The sequence below is a fragment of the Ambystoma mexicanum genome, chromosome 4q (genome assembly GCF_040938575.1).
Source record: "Ambystoma mexicanum isolate Mex_15411 chromosome 4q, UKY_AmexF1_1, whole genome shotgun sequence".
Classification (NCBI taxonomy): Eukaryota; Metazoa; Chordata; class Amphibia; order Caudata; family Ambystomatidae; genus Ambystoma; species Ambystoma mexicanum.
The window spans coordinates 160905664-160927943 of record NC_090928.1 but is presented as its reverse complement, the minus strand read 5'-3'; the positions used below and the strand labels follow the sequence as shown (position 1 = coordinate 160927943).

General features: G+C 46.3%; 1 protein-coding gene across 3 annotated transcripts in view; it reads left to right on the top strand.

Moving 5' to 3' along the window:
- Nucleotides 1-22280, top strand: part of PACRG (parkin coregulated) — a 1057472-nt gene that overhangs the window by 759360 nt on the left and 275832 nt on the right. For all 3 annotated transcript variants that reach the window (XM_069607688.1, XM_069607689.1, XM_069607690.1), the window contains exon 4: nucleotides 11404-11553. In XM_069607688.1, the coding sequence (XP_069463789.1) occupies nucleotides 11404-11553 (150 nt within the window). The remainder of the gene's footprint in view (nucleotides 1-11403; nucleotides 11554-22280) is intronic.

Below are 22280 nucleotides of genomic sequence, written 5' to 3'. Positions count from 1 at the left end.
TCTTATTACATGCTAGCTGTGACATCATTACTGACCTGAGCCAGCACAGGGCAGAATTCAGCTGTCACTACAGCAAATATTACCACAGGAGGTCCTGGAAGACCCTGGTTGCGACTTGTAGAAGCTTGATCATGTTGCAAAGAATTGTGATCACTGATATGAGAGCCCACTAAAGTGACCTCATGCTCAGTCTGGCCTCTGGCATCAATAAAATACAGGATGCCATGAGACTCCAGCATCCATAAAAAATCCTGGACCGATAGAGTGAGGGTGTTTTGGAATGCAGTGACCGTCTGCTGGATGTTCCCCAAGGAAGAATTCAGGACTGCTGCTGATAGACTGGAGCATTTGAAAAGGTGTCATTTGGAACTCTTGATTTTGAGGGAGAAGCCTAGTTTGTGTTTGAAGCAGCAGAGGTGATCTCAGTGATCCTGGGCTTGTTCCTGCGAGTGGGTCCTTATTTTCATCCAAGTAAGGGAAGACATGGATTCCATCCCTTCTTAGACTGACTGCCACCAGGTACTTCCTGTGGTTAGGGTGTATTACCACATGGACGTAAGCATCCTGAAGATCCAATGACAACAACCAATCGGGAAGCTCTAAGGCCTAAAGGATCTGCATAAGTGTTACCACCTTAAATTTGGCTTCGCTGAGTTACTTGTTCAAATGCCTCAAGTCCAAGATGGTTTGCTGTCCTCTGTCCTCCTTTGGTACTAATAAGTAGTAAGAATACCAACCCTAGTCTCTGTCTGCTAGAGGCACTGACTAATGTACATTCCTCTAGCAGGGAATTAATCTCAGTCTGGAGCAGCAGGTCCAAAGGTTGGAGTCTCAGGAAGAGATGTGGGCTGGTAGGCGGTGTCTGATAAAGCGAGGCAGTACCCTTGTGAGACTACCTGTCTTACCCGGGCATCCGTAGCAATGTGTGCCAGACAACCTCCCACTGAAGTTGTGTGTGAAGGATATTTCGAGAGGTTTTGGTGCTACTCCTGAACAGGATGGTACAGACGTGGGAGAGGTGTGCTGCATATTGCCCCCCACCCACCTTTAGAATGTCTGTCCAATTTTACTCATCTTGCGGAAAGCTGACCTCTTCCTTTTTGGCCACAGGAGCTATAGTAGTGACAAAGCCTTGTTATCCATGACAGGGGTTCTGGTTGTGTGGTTTGTTGGCAGACTGCAGCTCCTAGGGATATCACTGCTGTCTACAAAGCCTGTAGCTTTTCAAGACTGCCTTCTGCTTTGGATCCAAAAAGACTAAGGCCGTCAAAAGACAAAGTCTAGCTTGATCATCTGGTGCGTAACCTGATTCTATGAGCCACAAAAATCACTTTCCCACTGAGCTGGTGACTATTGCTTTACCCAGGCAATGTGACGTATCATTACCAGATTGCAAGGCCTGACCCATTGACTTCTTACCATCTGCAACACTTTTAAGGAACCCTTCCCTTTCCTCCTCTTCTGAAATGTCTTCTCAAAGACAAAGACAACCCACAAAGTGTGGGTGTATTTAAGTATTGTCTTTCCTAAACGTTGTCCTATCCTGAAAACATTTTATAACTTCTGGTTCACCTCCCACCCTTTTAATCTTGTAACCTTGTATGTAGCCCCTATACCCTCTGGGCAGGGCCAGCACTGAACAAAAATCCAAATGAAATAAATAAAATGTTCATTAGGATGTGCAGGAATATAATTCTGTGGAACCTACGTCACTGGCCAATTGATGATGGACAAAAATAAAGAGACATTTTCATTATGGCAAAAAATATACCATCAATAGTTTCATAAACTGCAACAACAAATTTGCAGTGTATGCAATCCAATGCATTTGCAATAAATGGTACAATGGTAGCACAATCTTCAAGCTAACTTTAAGAATCCAAGAGAACATAAGAGCACATCATAGCTGCAAGGAGAACTTTGTCAAGAGAACCTTGTCGGCACCTTGGCCAGAAGTGATGATAGTGACAGATGCTTCGCTAAAGGGCTAGTGTGTGCACCTGAATGAGTTCAAAGTGACTGGACTGTGGTCCCCAGTGGAAGCAAAAATCCACATAAACCTTTTGGAGTTGAGGTGAATGAGACTGGCACTGATGGCCTTTTTGCACTTGATACAGGGAAATGACAGTCCTGAACATGACAGACAACACAGTGGCCATGCACTAACTTAACAAGAAAGGGAGAGCAGGGCTGTATCCACTAATATTATCCCCATATGGTCGCCGGGAAAAGGCTGTGGTGACTTTATATGATGAACACGTTCTTTTATTTTTTCAAGGGGAGTGGATGTACACCCCAATGCCGCCACTCCACTTGAAAAAATAAAAGAAATTGGGGGTTGCAGGGTTGTCACCTTCATGTTGAATGTCCCTGCAAACCACTGCCATTTTTTGGTGACTTTTTTTGTCAGACGACATTTTTGCAGGGGAATTATCACATGGAACCTGTGCAGGGAGGCAATGCAGCTCTGGTTTTGGCGTTACAAAGATACAACTCCTTCTCAGTGATTGAACTTGCTGGGAATGAGAACACGACAGTGGACATCCTGAGCAGTAACGGCTTTGTCTCCCATGAATGGGAACTGCACCAGGAAGTCTTTCCAGACATCTTCACCCTTTGGAGAATCCCTCAAGAAGATCTGTTTGTATCGAGCATCAACAATGGCTACGGACTAGGCCAGGAGAACAGGGTACCTCGACCATCAGGACTTGCTCCCGACTATCTTCCAAAGAGAGTAGACATTCTCTCGCAAGAAGCGGCTCTGTTTCTTCAGCTGTACATCAGCACTCTGATTCACCATGCAAGGCTATTGAAAGGATGAGGTACATTCATTGGGACCTCCCGAAAGACATCATGGAGGTGTTGATCTCAGCCAGAAGACCAGAAATAAAGGCTTGTTACTGATGCTAATGGAAGAAAGGTTGCAGCTGGCACAGAGCTAAGGATTTAGAACCTCTGCCATGAGATATCGCTGCAGTGCTCGTTCCTATTGCACCTAGCTTAGCAAGTGTTTCAGGTGGCTACGGCCAAAGACTATCTACCAGTGCTGTACATTATTAAAACATACACAGAACAAGGCTCTTACTTGTTCGCCCATCCTTCCTTCCCAAGATGGTGTCTCATTTTCACTTGACTCAGAAGGTTCACTTGGCAGATTTTTACCACCCTCCTCACTCGTCAAAGGAAGACGAGAGATTGCATAGATTGGACCCGAAAAGGGCTTTACATTTTATACAGCAAGAACAAGCTACTTAAGGACAGAGGACAGAATATTTGTCGTTTGTTGGCCCCAAGATGGGAAAATCAGTAACCAAACAAGCCGTACCAAAATGGATAGTGTTGGCCATTTCTGAATGCTACAATATAGCAGGCAAGACCGTCCCAGAAGGACTGAGGATGCGTTCCACTATAGGAGTCGCTGTTTGGTTCGCAAAGCAAAGGGGAGTTTTGGCTCCAGGCATATGCAGCAACATGCTAATGTTTTACACACGTTGGCTTTGCACTACTGCCTTGATGCATTAGATGGGCAGGATACCTGATTCAGCAGTGCATTCTTGCAAAATGCTCTATAATGGGACTACAAAGGGAGTTGCTCTTTCCCTCCTTCAAGGAAGGAAGTACTGCTATTTTTTAAATGTATTTGTTTTGTGTTGGTGTTATCAGCGGTTCTTAACCAACCTTACACAAGTACTTCTATGATGGGAGTCTATCTCAGATGTGGCATCCGTGGGAGAACATAATTCATTAGAAGAACAAATTACTAACCGCTAGGACTCTTCTTTCTGATGGCTATTCCTCCCATGGATTCCTCAAAGTCCTCCCATCCTGCCCCTGAAAAGGTGCTGCATTGTTTTTTTTAAAGTTTCTCCTTCACTGCCATGCTGTCCATGGTGATTACTATTTTAATCTGTGTTTTTAAGAAGTATGGAACACAATTCCCCAACGCAGGGGAGCACAGGGAAAACATTGGAAAACTGAGGCCACAGGCATGGTGATGGCTGTTTGAAGTGATGTCGACATCAGGACCAGTCCCAAATGCTGTGGACTGTCAAGGGGTCTCGACGTCAAAGCCGCACCATGCCACCTGGAGGTAATCGGACGTTTGCTGCTGCTGCAGAATTATTTCTAAGATGAGAAATTGGTGATAGAAATATCCATCAGAAAAAACATTACTAGAGGTGTGTAATTTGTTCTTCTCAACCTATCAGTAGGGGTTTAGGAATTCAGTTAGACGCCTTCAAGGGTTTGGTTTATTCTGTGTTCCTGACCATCAGAGAATATGTAGCCCCTGAAAGTGACAGCGTTCCCACCTACAGCCCTTGCAAGGCCTTATTCGCCTTGCACTTATGTGTTCTCTCTGCATCCTGCGACAAGGTTTCACAAGACTCCTTCCCGAGAACCACCCTCTTCTGCGTCTGAAACATTGACACTGAATTGATATTGGAGGCAGGTGAATTTTCACTGCTACTATCAAAGATGTTCATCTTGGATATCTGCAATGCTCTCATGTGACATGTTATTTTATTTTAGAAGGTGTTAACATGTAGAATCTGAAAACTGAGCAGAGTGGTTTTGTAAAGTTGGTACAAGATTTGCATTTTCAATTGTTCAAAATCTTTTTTCACAGGAAGAATGTTTTACATCCCTGCACCTTTTATCTAGGTGTGGGGCTGCTGCATATTGCTTTGGCATGCGCTCAAGATTTTGTTCACATACAGAAGTTTTACTTTTCAAGAAACTGTCCCAGAGCTTTTGGTGGCTCTTTAACAAAGGTGGTGATCTTCAGAGGCTGCACTTTGTTCAACATCACTGCACTTTCAGCTTACACTCCTTGAGCGGGGCAACCTCTCTGCACTTAACCCAGGGCCCTGCTGGACCGGACTCTTTGTTCCCCCAGCCCCCATCTCTGCACCTCTGTCTGTACGTATGCATGACATAAATGCACTAGGAGCAGTTAGTTTATCTGTCCTGTCACCCTCTCCCCTGCCCCACCGTTTTCCATCTCCCCCTCCCGAGCTTGGTCTCAACTCTAACACTTCATGCACTTGCACTAGGAGAAATGCCGTCAGGCATAGTATGCTACTTTTTCTGTTTAGATCATTCGGAATCTTCAAGGCCTAAGAATGATTACCTTATTCCCTTATTACTTTCCCGCTTTGAAGCACTTCATCTGTGTATACGTACTATATAATAAACAATAAATAAATAAATGTGTGCCAAACTCACTTTGTCCTTCTTCTGTTGTTGCTCTCTTCTCCAAATTGAGCACCAATGTGGGTGGTGTCTCAGTGTTGCACGAATAGAGATTAACCATCACTGCAGTAACTGTAATCAGGGCTGTCAGAAGATGTGGTGAGGCCCGGGGCAAAACATTTGGTGAGGCCCCCTTACAGTTTTTTGCACTCGGCCAGCGGCGGCATATCCGCACACAGGAGACTTGAGAAATCTACCCTTGAGTTTGTGTGCAGGATCCCAAATATGGTTTATTACTACTTTCTCTACTGAAGAAAGGTTCATGCCAGACTAACTTTTTTATCATATGAATAAATATATATAAGATGGCATGAGCTCTCCACTGCGCCACCTCCAATTCTCTGAGAGTCAATCAATTTTCCAAGCAAAGAGTTGAGGGCAGATCTCTTTCTTCGGCTGGGGCCTCCCTCCGGAAACAGCCTCCCTGCCTTGCTGAAACTTGAGGAGCACCATCTCCGGTTCCGGAAGCACCTCAAGACCTGTTTATTTGCTTCTGCCTTCTCTCTTCCTCTCCCTTGCTGATCACCTGCCTGATCCATGCACTGGTCACCTGGTCAAGCTCTGAATTCGGTCCCAGGTCCCTGCCTGTCCGTCCTGTTGCAATCCCGCACTGCCTCTTGGCTCCCCTGCACTAGTGGTCTGTATCTGTAACCCTACAGTCCCCGCTCTTGCTCGTATTGTCCACCCGTTGGCTGCACTTATGAGTACTCACACTTGCCACCAGTTGGCTGCACTCTTGTTTCTCCTTTGTTCCTGCACTTCTGCATCCTACCGCACCCTCGGCACTTCTCCCCTCCCCATTCCTTGCTCTTCCACGATCTGAATGACACAAGGCCTAGTAAGATCTGTGTTTTGTTCTACTCTTTTGTTTCTCTCTCCTTGCCTTGTTGCGCCTAGAAACACTTGCGTACAGGCACGTTATAAATGCCATATCATATCATTAAGGAGCACCCTGCCCCTGTTTGCGCATTAAAACACACATCATACACAGTGACTAATGATGTACAGTGGAGGCTGGTACATTTCTGAACTTAAGAGGCTTAAATGTTTGTTCCAATTAGTCAGGATCAACGGAGCACAGTGAGGGAGCCCAAACCAAACAAGGGTGGCTGGGGGAGGGGGGGGCTTCTCACTCCCAAGAAAATGTTTGAAACATTGGGTTAAAAGTATGCATTTTACAGCACTTTCTTTGAAAAAAATGGGTAGAAATCCACACAGTTTGCAATTGGTTTTGTATGGAAGCACATGGAAATTCCCAATAGTTGCAAATCACAAATTGTGCATAGGATCATTTTCCAGTACATTTCATGCTGCCTTTCCACATGGGATATGCTAGTATAAACATATATTCATGCTGGTTGTTCTAATTATGTTGAAGCAGGCTGCATCAATATTTGCCATTATTACCATGTACGGATTCCCAACCAGTAAAAATGCCATGCCACAGAAAGTATATCCAGGCTGACTGTGTACCATAAGTGTTATTACTGGCTAGATTGGCCTACATTCAAAGTGGGCCAATTTAGCCAAATAGTATGTTTGCTTTAACCTTGATGCATAGTCCTGTGCATCAAGGGTAAAGCAAAAAGAGCACTGGCAATGCTAACAGTTTGGGCATTCGTGTAGGCATGGGAAAGGCACTTCTGTATTGGTATTAGCTGGCCATTGATAGTGCCAGTGCAAAATGGTTTGAGTACCTGAGCAGCTTATAGCAGTGCCTCGTAAATGCCTAATACTTATACACAAGCCAAAACTGTTGGCTTTGCCAATGCTTATTTTTAAAAGAATTTCAGCGAAAGACATGCAGGGTGTTTTTAAATTGAGTGGCCAAAGGCAGACCTGATTAAGACATTTTTATTACACCAGGTACGTGTTTACAACTCCAATGAAGTCATGAACTCTTAGAAGACTCCTTTGAGGAAACACTTGCAGGCACATTGAGGGCAAAGATTGATGGCTAGCCATGTTTAAAGCTAGCCCAAAGAGTTCCAGTGAGGAGTTGTTTTGGGTGGGGAGGACAGGGACTGGGTGAGAATGCCATAGGGATTAGCATGGCCATGAGAAGTCATTTCACTGTTAGCACCTGCATTCATATCCATACATTTTAGGTAAATGAAATTGTGATGTGGGGTTAGCACTTGCACGCTAGAGGAGTGATTAGAGGGGAAGTGGTGACATGAGACATCTCATTCTCACAGCAGTCCTTAAGTGTGATGTTTCAGAAATGAAGGCAAGAGGTAGCTGCTTGTAACATTGAAGCTTCACCAGAATAGTCTCATTCGAAAAGTGGAAAGATTTTAGGTGCCCCCACACAAGGAAGTTTGCCCCTTCCTCACAGCTACTGATGTTAGCACCTCTCCCAACATTTGAAGTATTAGTCCCCTTTCCCCCTGACATTTTAGCCTAGGTGCACCTCTGATGCCATGAACCCACCCCTTAATGAAGTGGCCCCCAGGGTGGCTACATTTAGGGGTGGTGCTGAACACACACACTCAAAAAACACTTTCACCCATGCATTCAGCCACCAGTTACACAACTCCATAGATGCACGTATACATAAAACCAAACACAGCATTGACACAAACATCAACATGCACGCATGCATTCATACATACATACACATATACATACTAATTTAAATACACATATACACTTTTAATTTAAAATAAAAAACACTTACCTTACCTCCATGCACCCTTAAAAAGCATCCACGCAGCCGCCACGTAGACATGCTGCCTGACAAGAGAGAACTCCTCTCCCATCAGTCAGCGTGGTCACGCTGAGCAATGTGAACACACTGACTGACAAGCGAGGAGTCCTCTCTAATCAACATGAACACACTGACTGACAGGAGAACTCCTCTCCGGTCAGTCAGCGTGGTCACACTGACAACATGAACACACTGACAAGAGAGAACTCCTCTCCCATCAGTCAGCGTTGTCACACTGACAACATGAACAAACTGACTGACAAGAGAGAACTCCTCTCCTGTCAGTCAGCGTGGTCATGTTGAGCAACGTGAACACACTGACTGACAAGAGAGAACTCCTCTCCGGTCAGTCAGCGTGGTCACACTGACAACATGAACACACTGACAAGAGAGAACTCCTCTCCCATCAGTCAGCGTTGTCACACTGACAACATGAACAAACTGACTGACAAGAGAGAACTCCTCTCCTGTCAGTCAGCGTGGTCATGTTGAGCAACGTGAACACACTGACTGACAAGAGAGAACTCCTCTCCCATCAGTCAGTGTGGTCACACTGACAACATAACACACTGACTGACAAGAGAGAACTCCTCTCCTGTCAGTCAGCATGGTCACACTGACAACATGAACACACTGACTGACAAGAGAGAACTCCTCTCCTGACAGCGTGGTCATGTTGAGCAACGTGAACACACTGACTGAAAGGAGAGGAGTCCTCTCCTGTCAGTCAGCGTGGTCACGCTGAGCAACGTGGACACACTGACTGACAAGAGAGAACTCCTCTCCCATCAGTCAGCGTGGTCACACTGACAACATGAACACACTGACTGACAAGAGAGAACTCCTCTCCTGACAGCGTGGTCATGTTGAGCAACGTGAACACACTGACTGAAAGGAGAGGAGTCCTCTCCTGTCAGTCAGTGTGGTCACGCTGAGCAACGTGAACACACTGACTGACAGGAGAGGAGTCCTCTCTTGTCAGTCAGCGTGTCCACGTTTTCAGCTGAATGACGGGAGGCAGCAGAGCTCACTTCTGAGCCCTGCTGTCTCCCATTATTTTGCTGTTTGTTGCGGAGCCAAACGGCTTCACAAGAAACAGCAAAATCATTGCAGGGGCAACACAGTCAACCGTGTGAATAAAGGACACGGGAGACTGTGCTGCCTTCCACTCCGGAGAGGGGGCCGCGAGGCCCCCAGCAAGCGCGAGGCCCGGGGCAGTTTGCCCCCCCCTGCACCCCCCTCGTGACGGCCCTGACTGTAATCCCCATTGCAGCTGCAATAAAGTGACTATGGTCGGGGTGCTGTGAGGATCATGTGCCAACTGCCAACAGTGTCCCCATTGCTGCACTTGACCCTCTAGGCCTCGAGTTCGGGGATCTTGAAAAATGTTATTTTCCGTGCTTATAACTCAGAGTTAAAGGGGTTGTATAATAATCAATAGCAGGCATACAGATGGTTCAAACAGTTTCCAATATAACCGCAGGGTCGAAATACTGCAGCTTTGGATACAGCCATGAAGCAGTGAGTAGGGGGTGAAGAAAGCATGGCGGATGCCTAAGCATCTCCTGTTTGGTGGTGCACTGATGCCCTAAAAAGGCAGTGCAGAACATACTTTGAGTGTAAAACTCGCTTTTGCGTAAACTGTTCGAGCTTCCCGGTCGCCATGATGCCCTAAAGTTGTTACCAGGCAAATGAATACGCCACCTCCAGCCCTTTGTACTGCGTGAACCGGGCTCTTTGGTTTGGAACTCAGTGCACGCACTATATTAAAATTCAGGTGAAGGTCCTCTTTTCCTGAGTGCCACATTATGCAAAGCTTTTATCTTCTGTGCTAAAGTGAAAATCAGGGCCTCGTTGGCACACATCCCTTGTTCAGGCCCTCACAGGAGGTACTTGGGTAGCATGGCCTGTGCGGGGAGTGAGAATTTGGTTGGTGGTTCCCCAGAAACTAGACGCAAACAGAGGTCCTTGCCTGATAATGACCGGTGCATGTCATAGTCTGCCTGGATGGGAGAGTGGTCTCTTTAGAAATTAAATGGAAAAGGGGAGGAAGAGTGGGAGTGTAACTATGCATCATGTGTATTTCGTGAACTACAGTTATATTTTATTTTTTTGTACGAACAAGTTCACTAAAAGGGGGATTGATTTGTTCCTAATCTTTGGCCTGGATAGGGGAGGAAGTTATTAAAAATGAGTATTTGTTTTTGTGTTATTTATAGATTGAATGACATCACGCATTTTGACTTGTCAACAAGCTTTCGTTGTGCAGCAAACAATAACATACCAGATCAGTTGGAACTGGCTTTTGGGAGCCCACGAAGGGTTGAAAACAAAGGAGGTTGTCGATGGCCCTCCTAAACGGGAGGCAGGGCGAGCATAAAACTCTCTGGTGGGCAACAAAGAATCCACGCTCCCCGGCTGCACAATGTTTGTCTTGTCAGGACAGGCCGCAGATGCGGGGCTCGCAAACATTCAGGCCTTTGTGCCGGCGCCGGGAGTAACAGGAATTGCCATTTGGAAGGAATGCAGCGGGTTGGAGTCGAGTGATTGCGAGCGTACAAACCGGCCAATTGTTGCCGTCCGAACTGTATCTGTTGCCGGCCTTCACAGGGTGTCTCGGCCGTGGTACTTGCAAGCACGGCGGCTCTTTTGTTTTGGACGAGCCCGGTGGCGCAGCCTGTGTCCAGGAACAAAAGGGCTGCCTTCTAGGAGTTGCTGCGGAGTCGGCACACACTCTGTGGTCATAGCACCGTAGTAACAGTGTACCTCTTGAGGTCTAAAAACTGGCCAATAAAAGGCCGGATTGCATTCCCCCACAGCTCTTAATTAAATGTCAGTGCAATATTTTCGTCCCCTCTCTCATACTTGCCAACTTTCTGTGACCAAAAAGATGTAGGATTTTTCAAGTTTTAAAAATAATAATTCCCATAACAATGACATCACAGGAAAGTACAAAACATACAAACGGCACAACACGGAAAGCTGTTGAAATGTAAAAAATGTATAATTCTGAAGGCTGACACCAAATTGTCGGCAGATGCTGTGTGCTGGTGTTACACTCTGTCACTTGCTTTCACTGCTGGTTCACCTAAGGGTTGTACCGGCAAGAGTGCAGGAGAGAGTCGCGCAGCTGTCAGGACAGTGGATTGGTCTGAGCCCAAAGTAATCACTTACTAGCCCACTGTATAGACAGACTAATTAATGCGTTGCATGCTTTGCCCTGGGCTGGTCTCAAGCAGTCTGCCTTAGAATTACACAAATTACTTGCCACTGTAAAAAGCAGTAGGATCGGTCACTGAAATCTGTAGGCGGTAGGGCTGCTTCAAAAGCAGTAGCCTACTGCCTAAATCTGTAGGGTTGGAAAGTATGCTCTCTCTTTTTCCTGTGGAAATTAACCCTTTCTTTTCTCTCTCCCCCTTTCACTGTCTCTTCTCACACAGACGCGCTGAACATCCGCAACCGGCAGGTGATCTGCACGACCCTGAAAGTCCTCCAGCACCTGGTTGTTTCCGCAGACATGGTGGGCGAGGCGCTCGTGCCCTACTACCGTCAGATTCTCCCCATCCTGAACATATTTAAGAACATGAACGGTGAGGTGGCTTGGCAGCCATTTTGTCTTAAACAAAGTGGAAAAAAAAGTTGTCAGGATCTGTTCCTGATGAAGTTATTATTCACTGCACAGATCAACTAAATCAATTTGCAGATCAGGATAATTATACCCTCTCTGTCTGGACCAGATAGTGGAATATTAACGGTCTTATTTAGGACTCATCACACGTGCAGGAGCAGAAGGCAGTGCTCTAATCTTCTAATTACTGTACAGTGTCATTTTCCAACACTCCCTTGAATAGACGCCACTGCTGCACGTGTGTTACTGCTTTTGAATTTGAAATCAGCCTCTTTTTTTTGTGACGTCTCCCAGTGGAATTTTCTAGACACCCTGAGCTCCTGGCCTTAGTGATTGGCAGTTGCGGCAATCTAATTCAGCTTCCATTTTGCTTTTGATGGGCAGGATAACTGGTTATTCATGAGGTCAACGACACGACAATGGTATGATTTTCTAGTATTTAATTGCAGTAATTATTTTTTCTCCGGGTTAAATTGCTGCTTTTATTATCTGAGTGAGGAAATCTCTGTCAACTGCATATAATGAATCTATAGAGCGGGTTCTGTGAAGAACCGTTACACAGGTTCACCTCTCGAGCCCTATTAAAAAGAGAAAAATAAATGGAAGAAGTCTAGCAGCAAAATTAGTTCCCAGACTCTGGAGGTGTTAATGATCCAGGTAAGACTGGGGAGATGCCAGGTAAAACATTTAACACCCCGCGGTCCAATAAAGCAGACAACTCACTGTTTTGGTCCTCTCTATGGACTTCAAAAAGCAACCTGTGGCATGTTAACAAGAGTTTCACCCACTTCTGTGTGTCCAGGTCAATTCCCGCAGTTGGTGGGCAAGTTGATTCACAAAAGCCAATTGTGGACACTGCTGTGTGGACACAAATGTACTGATGTGAAACAGAAACAGTGGGCCTCATTATAAGGGTGGCAGTGATGGTATGAATGGTGCCGGTAAGGCACCGGCACCATTCATACCGGCCGCCGCATTATGAGTTCTGCTCGCAGGTTCCTGACAGCCCGCCGATCTTACCTGGCGAGCTGTGCGGCACCCGCGAGCATAACTCGAATGCCGCTGGCACGGTTATGAACGGTGCCGCCGCATCCATTGCTCTCCACCCCCATTAAGCCCTATGGGGCAGAATGGGGATCGGGAGCCCGGCAATACCGCCCCCCCCGTGAATGGGAAATTACCGGCCCATTCATCTCGTAATGGGCCGATTATTGCCTAATCGTGGGAGGCAGTGCCGGTAGCGAGCATGGCAGTAGCCGTGCCTGCAATACAGGCACGGCTACCGCCATGATCGTAATGAGGCCCAGTGTGCATGAGAACTGAGGCTAGGAGCATGCTGGGGAGACGAGCAATGGGATTGCGCTTGCAAATGCGCATGCCCCTGCATGCATTCCCAAGTAACTGTAGCGGTGACCATGCCAAGACCAGCCATTCCCCACAAACAGTGTAAATAAGAGGTGGTCCACACATTGTTAATGGGATATTAAGTCATTTTCTTCAGAGTTCGTTAGCAGGTGGTCCAGCAATAATAAACAGTGTTACTTCTAATCAATTAACTGTTCTATCCACATTGACATGGTCAATTCCTTCTGTGAGAAAAGTTTCACTTCTGGGCAACTTTGTCAGAGTGGTGGTGGTCACTGCCACATAGATGCTTCTGGTGTATATATTTTTTTATGACCAGGCCTGACCCATTGTCGGCCCGCACTTTTGACTGCTCCCTCTTATACGGATGGAGTGCAGTCGCGTTCTCCCTGAGGCACGCCGTCTTGGCTCCCCTGCGGCCCTAGAGTTAGCGAATGCTGCACCCTGGTATTTGTTATTGGATAATGTGTGCTTTGCAGTGCCCTCCCACTCCGCCATTCAGACCGCTGCTACTTCTGAGGACAGCCAATCGTGATTCACAGTGGGATATACTTGTAATTGTGCATGTTTCTACCTTCATTTCCAGGTGCCTTGCCTATTCTCCCCTGTAACAGAGCAGCCACAGCCAAATGCGCAATGCTAACTATTGGCAGCAATGCCATACACACAACTTATTTTCTCCACACAAAACAGAGCTGGAAATGTGCAAACTGCATTCGCAGTGACAGGGCTCTAACTAAGGCATTCACTGCAAAGGCACTCCGCCACTTGGGAGGCCCTACCTGCATGGGATCAGTGATCTAATGCATAGCCAAGTGGAAGAACCACGTCTGACACTTCTGTGTGCATGGAGTGCCTGGCTGCTGGTCATCTGCTCCCGCAACCAGTCACTCCTTTGCAAGTTTTCTTTCTGAATCGGGGACTTATGTGGAGAAATCTGTCGGTGCCAAAGTGCAAGCGCAACTGCCCTCCCATCTCTGCCACCCCTGTGTATTTTTTTTAAAACCAGAAACGGTTTCAAAACCTGTGTCAAAAAGTCCCGAGACACATTTACGTGTTTCTTTTTCAGTATAATGTGATTTAATAGTAATCATTTATACACAAATGCAAAAATGTTACATCAAATATATAATATAGACAATCTATAAAACCACAAGTCACTGCAAAGCGTGTAGTTTGTAAAAAAAACTAACAAGCCACATTCTCATACCTGGCCTTCTTCTTTTCATCTCTTCACGCCACTGGGCTGCGGTTCCCGGTGGAGTGCGGAACCAGCCGTGTTTCGATGTTTATTAAAGCCGACACCCTCTTTGCACAACGGACTGCTGCAGAAACACAAATGGGATTGTCACGTTTTGCTTTAAAAAGTTCAGTAACAAGTCACAGGTTTCTGTTTGCGTGAAACTGAGCATTGGCGCATTCTATTGTGTGATGATTCCTCAACTGAGCTTATTGGGGGCACAGCCTGACACTGGCAGCTAGATGGACTCATTCAAACCTTTCTGATGAACAGTGATCAGTTGGGTCAAGGAGCGCGTAGATGGATTGCCATTTCTTGACAACACCAAGTCCTGAAGAAGACCTGGTACAGGTCAGATCGCGTGTCGCCATTGATGTTCTGTTTTGAAAACTACAATGCAACCTTATGATTTTTTGAATGGAGAACCGTTGTGTAACTTTTTACAGTTGGAGAATTGAAATAATTGGGAGTAAGGAGTGCGGAGGTTGGAGTCTCTACGGTGTCACTTTTTCATGTGTGACCTAGGCCTTGGGTCATTTGATCTCAACCATGCTTGCATCCTCCTACCATTTGAAAGCTGGACAGCCCAAAAACTTTTTAGTGCACTAAATGAAAACTGGGAGGTAGCTCCACACGATAACATCCCAGTGCAGTTTAACGTTCTCATACATGCATAACTGAGTGCATGCATGTTTCTCTTTTCATAATTCTATACCATACGTATTTATCATCAATAAAACGTTTACAATTGCATTTTAAACATGTTCATACTCAACCGACATGCAGTAAAGTGACGTGCTTGATAGATTCAATAAAATGATCTTAAATCCCCTTTCAAATTGATACTCATTTAAAACCACCAGTTCATATTCAGCAAATCGTTCTTGGCAGCCTGGAAGGACAGTTCCTTTTTTCCAAGATACCAAGACCTCCAACAAACCACAGGTGAGATCCGAAAGCAGTGCATTGTCGTTTGATGAGAAAGGTAATTCCCTGCAGCTGACTAGGATTGAGCCAGCATCACCTGCTCTGGAATTCTACACTTGACATATGCATGTCCATTTTAGGGTGAAAATTGCACAAGTTGTTAAAGAATGGCCGTCTGTCCTCCAATCAGACATAGACTGCTGGCATTGATCAGTTTTTTAAAATGTTATCTCAGGATACGTGAAATCAACCTCAATAAAATGGACCCTCTACCAGAGATCGACTATTAGGCTGTAAACCTATTTGATACTGGTGAACTTCTTTGTATGCAGAGTTCTGACAATTAGGTGGGGCTAGTGCCCATGGCAACGCATCTGTTCATTGTCCAGAGCTTCCTACCGTCTTGATCATTCAGAAAAGTTCACTAGTGGCCTTGTAGAATCTCTACTTTCCATGTGTAACTACAAGCTGAAAGTAATCTTGTTCTTTCTGCTCTTCTGCGCCCTGATGCCCTTGGGTCTGGGGTGCATTATAAATAAATTATCAAACAAACAGGTTCTGATAGACCACTTCGCAGGCAGGCCATGCTGGCCGGTATGAATCTGTCAGCCCAAGGAGATGCACGAGTGAAGACCAAGCTATTGCAGAGGTATTTTTCGTGCCCCAAGCTCTTTATTTCCATTAGCACCCCAGCTTTCATGAAAAGACGTTTGCGCGCAAACAGCTTTTCATGGAAAGGAAACTAACCCAAAAAAACATCACCATCATGAAAACTAGCCTCTTTCCTTTTTCCATCTCAGGAATTTGGGATGGCAAGAAGTGTGGCAGGACTGGGTGTGTCAGTGCAAGGTAGATGGGGGAGGGGGTGGGGGTGGAGAGAAGTGCAAGAGGAGAGAGGTGACTGGGATGCAAGTGAAAGGGGAAGACTGACAGGTCTCCTACCATGGAACACCAGTGAATTACCGTCCAATAACGCCCCATGTTCTAAGCATCTTGATTGGCTGGGGCAGTTGCTGGGATGCTAATCTATTTTTGAAACAAGCTTGATGAGATCATGTGAAGTCCAAACATTTTGTACGGTGTAAATTATTCCTCACTTCACTTCAAGAATAGAACATGGATGTTTGACTCTCTGAGAATCGTAATGTTCACGGCCACCGATTAGTGTAGTCCTGCTGTGCCACAAACTAGGGTCATGGGACAGATTTAAAGTGTGTGGCAGTAATTTGGTAGGCGCAGTGACGCAGAGTAGATTTGCAGAATCGCCTGCGTAATCCCCTTGTTTGACATCATACAGTACCAGTCACTGACTGTTGTAACATCGACTAATGTGCTTTGGACTTGTGCCAGTCGTTCAAATATTTAGATGTTTCATGAACAATTATCTACCCAATTCCAAGGCTATCAATAAACCAATGCACCGTTTACCTGATCATCTCTGTGATGAGATTATGAACTTTGATAAGAAGTGTACAGGTGAACACCAAGCAAAGTTTGCGTCTTTAGATAGGCTTCATTATTCGATGGTACTGCTTGAGGGTATGTTCAAAGAGAAGTCTAAATTATGTCGACATCATAAACAGGCTCCTTTAAACGCATCTAAGATGTAATGGTCGTGTCTGTAACAAAACAGGTGTAGGATGGATGCATTTGCTTTCTTTCAATGTAAATGGTTACATGTGATATCCACATTAGAATCATGTATTCTACTTGGTTTTTCAAATAATTCATGTCCATTCTCGATCTCACAATACTGGAGGAGGTTTGCATCTCTATCAACAACATGATGATAAATAATTATATTACCCTGTGAATTCCCAAAAAATTGAAGAATAAGCAAGATTTCCACACTTTTATTTGGTGGGTGTCAACTATGTAAACCTAGGAGAAGAATTTAGTTGTGAAATAGGAAGTGTTTTCTCACAATTTCAGTGGTCATAAACGAGGCCTCCATTTGATAATGTTCAAAACTATGGTTTGGCAAACTGCAGCTCTCCAGAGGTTTTGTACTACAAATCCCACAATCCCTTATTTCACTACACTGGTTGGGGTTGGCCAGAGTTGTAGTTAAAACCACCTGGCGAGGCAAAGGTTTCAAACTGCTATTTTCTTTTTTAACTCTTATTTATTCAGTTTTGCAACTTACTAAACAATACATTCCTTTTCCCCTTACCCAACACCTCAACATTCGGTGCACACTGTTTGCAAGACAGTTAAATACAAAACACTTTCCAGTCTTAACCATTATGAGGTACACTGTGAGTTCTCATACCCAGATCCCAAAAGGGATACACCTCGGAGAGCAGCATTCACCCACTGTACTGGAGAGTTGCGTCCTTGTATACATCTGAAACCCGTACCAGTTCCCTAGGTAACAAAGTACTTGGGCATCGGACCACGGACGGTAGTGTAGTATCCTACGGGTCCTGTAACATTAAAGGAGCTAGGGGGGACACTATGGCAAAACCACAGCTCATGTGTCAGAAGATTCCGCTATCTTCCATATATAGGATTGGAAAGGTTCCCGTAGTCTAGAGGTCTTCCACCCATAGGAAGGGCGCAGAAGTAGGCAGATTCATGCTTTTCACACATTCTCATCAGGCTCAACCACTCCTTCAACAAAGGGGATCTCTCTCATCCATGATTTGGCGATTACCGCTCTAGCCACCACCGATGCCATGGCGAGTAATTTCTTTTCAGATCTCCTTGAAGCAACAAATAATGACAGTAGCAAGGCCACTGAAGAGTCGTGTGGGCATCCAGGAACAATTTTGTTCATTATACAGACGCCACCTCCCAATAGGACTGCCTTTGAGGGCAATTCCAAACCATGTGTATGAACTCTGTATCCATAAATGTGCATCTTGGGCATGCCGAGCTGCTCTCTAGATAAAATGTGTGTAGTCGTACAGGGGGGGGGGAAAGATAGGACTGGTTAAGGAACTTGAACTGTATCAAGTGGAACCTGGCATTGAAGGAGATTTCTCTGTCCAATTTACAGATTGAGTGCCACTGGTCCTCCTATAAATGAGAGCCTAGAACACCATCCCATTTAGCCCTAAACAACACCCAGGGAGCTGGACGCATAATTTTTTAATTAATTTGTATAGGGTTGAAACCGTGTGAGTGAAAGTGGGAGGGTTAGTCAAGGAGGATGGGTCTGGAGCTACTGCAAAATCCTTCCACAAACTCCATAGTATTTCCCATTAATCTGTAGTAGAGGAACAGGGAGACAGGCATTCCAAGGACCCCGGCTCTTTGGGAGATCCCACTGTATAAACTGTCCATTTTATGTGATGTCTCCCAGGGCACTGACCCCTCAGTTTCTGGAATTGTATTTTAAATGATTTTTCAGACATGAGGGGGTAGTTGTATACACAGAACACAGCAAAATCTGTGTGGTAATTGCCGGAAGCGCCGCCCTCTTCATTTACTCGATCCCATGCCCAGTGGGTCTCTGCCATCGGCTGTATACTGTCAGGTACTGTCAGGTTACAGTGGCATATTCTCAATTACATTGGGTCAGGGGAGACACATATTTAGTATAGAAAGGTTTTGGGAAGTTATTATGGAGTTTAATTTTAAAACAGCCAATTTGCCCTTAACATTCATTGCAGTCTATGGAGAATGCCCCAAGCCAAGATGGAGGTCCTCAGTCTAAATTCTAATTGGCTGGTGATTGTTTATAGGGAAGACAGTGAACATTCTAAACTGCCTTTCATCGTCTTTGCCCAGCTGAGAGGTCGTGTACTAAGCTGCTCCTGCTTAACTTGTTCAGGGGTTTCAAGTTCAAGCAGTCGAGCGGCTTCTTTGGAAAGTAAACAGGAATCTTTGTGGAGTTCATTTTGGCACAGGACAGGAGTAAGAAGATTTCAAGTTGCCTAAGAAAATAAGTTTCCAAGACTCTTCACAAGATAAGTTCTTTAAAAACTCTGTTAAGACGGATTTCTGAACTCTGTCCTGGTGGCGCAGAAGTTCAGAAGGCCAACCTAATTACTTGGAACAGGGTAACCTCTGGACAAGCCAGACCAATCAAGGTAGCGATCGCGGCGGTCAAGACTAGGTCTCAAGAGGGGTGAGGGTGACAGAGAGCCCGCAGTGAGCACACAAAGCAAGAGCGCTTACAAACTACTCCAAACAGTTGTTTATATCAAAAATAGATACACATTTATTATACGGCCTTGAAACTAATAACCACAGTAAAAGCAGCAATATACAACGATATTAAACCAACACATACACTATCCACCCAATATATATACAGAATACACAGTTTCACAGCATTAGCAGCACGAAATATGTTATCCACCTGTAGGGGGAAGGAAAACAGGCAGTGCGAACCAATGCGGGTGATATGTCCGCCTTCTGAGGCCCCTAACTGGATGGTAGTCCAATCCCTACGAAGAGTGGAGCCTAGCGCTCAAAAGTACCTGCACACGCCGGTGCCAATGGGCAGAAGGTGAAGCTCTTCGGAGGACGTTGGACAGCTCTGTAGGGTGCCCTAATGAAGGAGAACACGGTCCGCGACTCTAGCGCAGCCTCCACTGTGAGGCAGAAGTAGGGCGCGAGTACGGACAAGGGGAGCTGTATTTACAGCGGGGAAAAGCAAGGGGCACTGCAGGAGGGCGACCAGATCCTAGCTAATCTACTCACCGGTCCCCGAAGCAAGCAGGCCCGAGCTTCTCCTCGATAGATGCAGCTTCTGGCAGGTTCTGAAGAGCCGGGAACGTCTCGTCGTCGTGCAGAGTAAAAAGACGTCCCGATCGAAGAATCCTGCACAGTTTTGTCGCCACGGCAGGGCAACGGAACGGCCGGGTGTATTCAAGCCAAACGAGCACCGTTCACCTCTAGCTTAGGGTTGCTAAGCAAACGAAGCGTGTGAGCGTGCCCCGGACTCAGAATACCACCCAACCTGTCGGCGATTACAGAGCAGGACTGCTTAGTAAGCTGGTCAGTCAACTGGATGGCCCAGAGACACTTCCGAAGGCTTACGGCAGGAGTTGATGAAGGTGCCGGGAATAGCTGGTCCTGCTATTCCAATAGGTCGAAGCGCCAGTACAGGCCTTCTTGTTCGATCTTAGGTGGAAAGGGCTTCACCGGACGACAGCAATGAGGAGCCGAAGTTCTTCAGGGGGTCACCAGCGATTCCTCGGTCCAGCCTCGTGTTCGCAGGATACTTGGCTCCTGTATCCCTGGGTTCGTAAGAACTCAGGAGATCGACATGGTAGTGGTGTTTCCAGCTCCCTCTTATCCACGGTTCCCTTCGCGCCAAAACGGAGGGGAGCCAATGGGAGATCCGCTCATCAACACACATACCATATGTGGACCAATCACGGACCACAGTGGTCCCAGGCATTCACACCACCCTAGACTCTCTGGCACCCAGGATGTGTATTGGGACCAGACAGCCCAGCCCACATCCTGGGGGCACTCAAACGACATGTAGAAGCCCGCGAAAGCAACCGTGTTTCGCGGGAAACTACATGCCCAAATAAGGAAGGCCCCGGGTCGCCTGACCCGGGGGAAGGTAAAGGGAGCAAGACGGACAGTGGACGAGACAAAGGAGCCTCGTGGTCCGGCCATTTTGGGTAGCCGGGCCACCCTTTTGTGTTCGCGGCAAAAAGGTGCTCAGAACGGCAAAAGGAGCTCAAAATAAACCAAATGATCGCTGCCACCAGCCCAGTCCCTGAATGACTTGCACCGATCCAAAAACCATCCTACAAGAGTGTCTAGGGTCTGTAGAAGGCTAGAGACCCAAGAGAGCTGTAACTTAGCTTACAGTGCCCTCTTGTGTCGTGTTGCACTAAAATGGCGACACGATAAAAGAAACTACGGGAAACAGCGTTCCCCGGTACTGACTGTCTTAAGGGCATGTCAGTTTCCCCGTAAGAAAGGAGCGAAAGCCCAGAGGAGTACGGCAGAAGGCTGCACTTCTCTGGCAAAGTCAAGAAAACAGGTTGAAAACAATAGCAAAAAGTTTAGGGGTTGCCACATGGAAGGAAAGTTCCCTACAATAACGAAATCTTTCCTAACACTCGCCCCTCCCAGACTATGGACAGGGGGAACTAATCCACCCCTGGATGAGTCTCTTGTTCAGGTCGGTAAAACATTCTGGACAACCCATCAGCATTGCTATGTTGGACACCTGGCCTATGCTCAATAGTGAAGTCGAAGCCTTGTAGACTTATGGACCACCTAAGCAACTTTGGATTCTCCCCCTTCATGTTCATTAGCCACTTTAACGGCTTATGGTCAGTCTGCACAGTGAAGTGGGTCCCATAGAGGTAGGGCCGCAGCTTCCTTAGGGCCCACACAACAGAGAAACATTCTTTCTCTACCGTGGACCATCTGAGCTCTCTGTCCTTAAGCTGGCGACTAATAAAACCGATAGGGTGTTCCTTACCCTTCTCATCTACTTGTGATAGTACAGCTCCTATCCCAGTGTCAGAGGCATCCGTCTGCACGATAAAAGGTCTTTGATAATCAGGGGCCCTGAGCACAGGGGCCTGGCACAAGGAGTCTTTCAAGCCATTGAAGGCCTTCTCACACTCGTCAGTCCAAGTTACCTTCTTGGGTTTCTTCGGAGTTGTGAGGGCAGTCAGCGGAGCAGCTATGGTGCCATAGTCTGCCATAAAATTGCGGTAATAACCCGTGAGTCCTAAGAAGGCTCTCACTTGGGTTTGTGTAGTGGGGGTAGGCCAGTCTTGTACTGCTTGTACTTTACTGGGGAGAGGCTGTATCCTTCCTCCACCTACTTCATGCCCAAGGTAAACCACTGAGCCTTGTCCAATCTGGCATTTACTCGCCTTGATGGTCAAGTGGGCTTTCTGAAGAGCCTGGAGCACAATCCCGAGGTGTTTCACATGGTCTTCCCAGGTGGCACTGAAAACTGCTATATCGTCCAGATATGCAAGACAGAATTCGTCCAACCCATTCAACACATGATTCACAAGCCTCTGGAAAGTGGCAGGTGCATTCTTCAATCCGAACGGCATTACCCGGAATTGGTAAAGCCCGTCGGGAGTTGAAAATGCTGTCTTCTCCTTGGCATGTTCTGCTAAAGCTATTTGCCAATAGCCCGCAGTCAGGTCAAACGTGCTGAGGTACTTGGAGGCACCCAAGGTATCCACCAGCTCGTCAGTTCGAGGCAAGGGGTG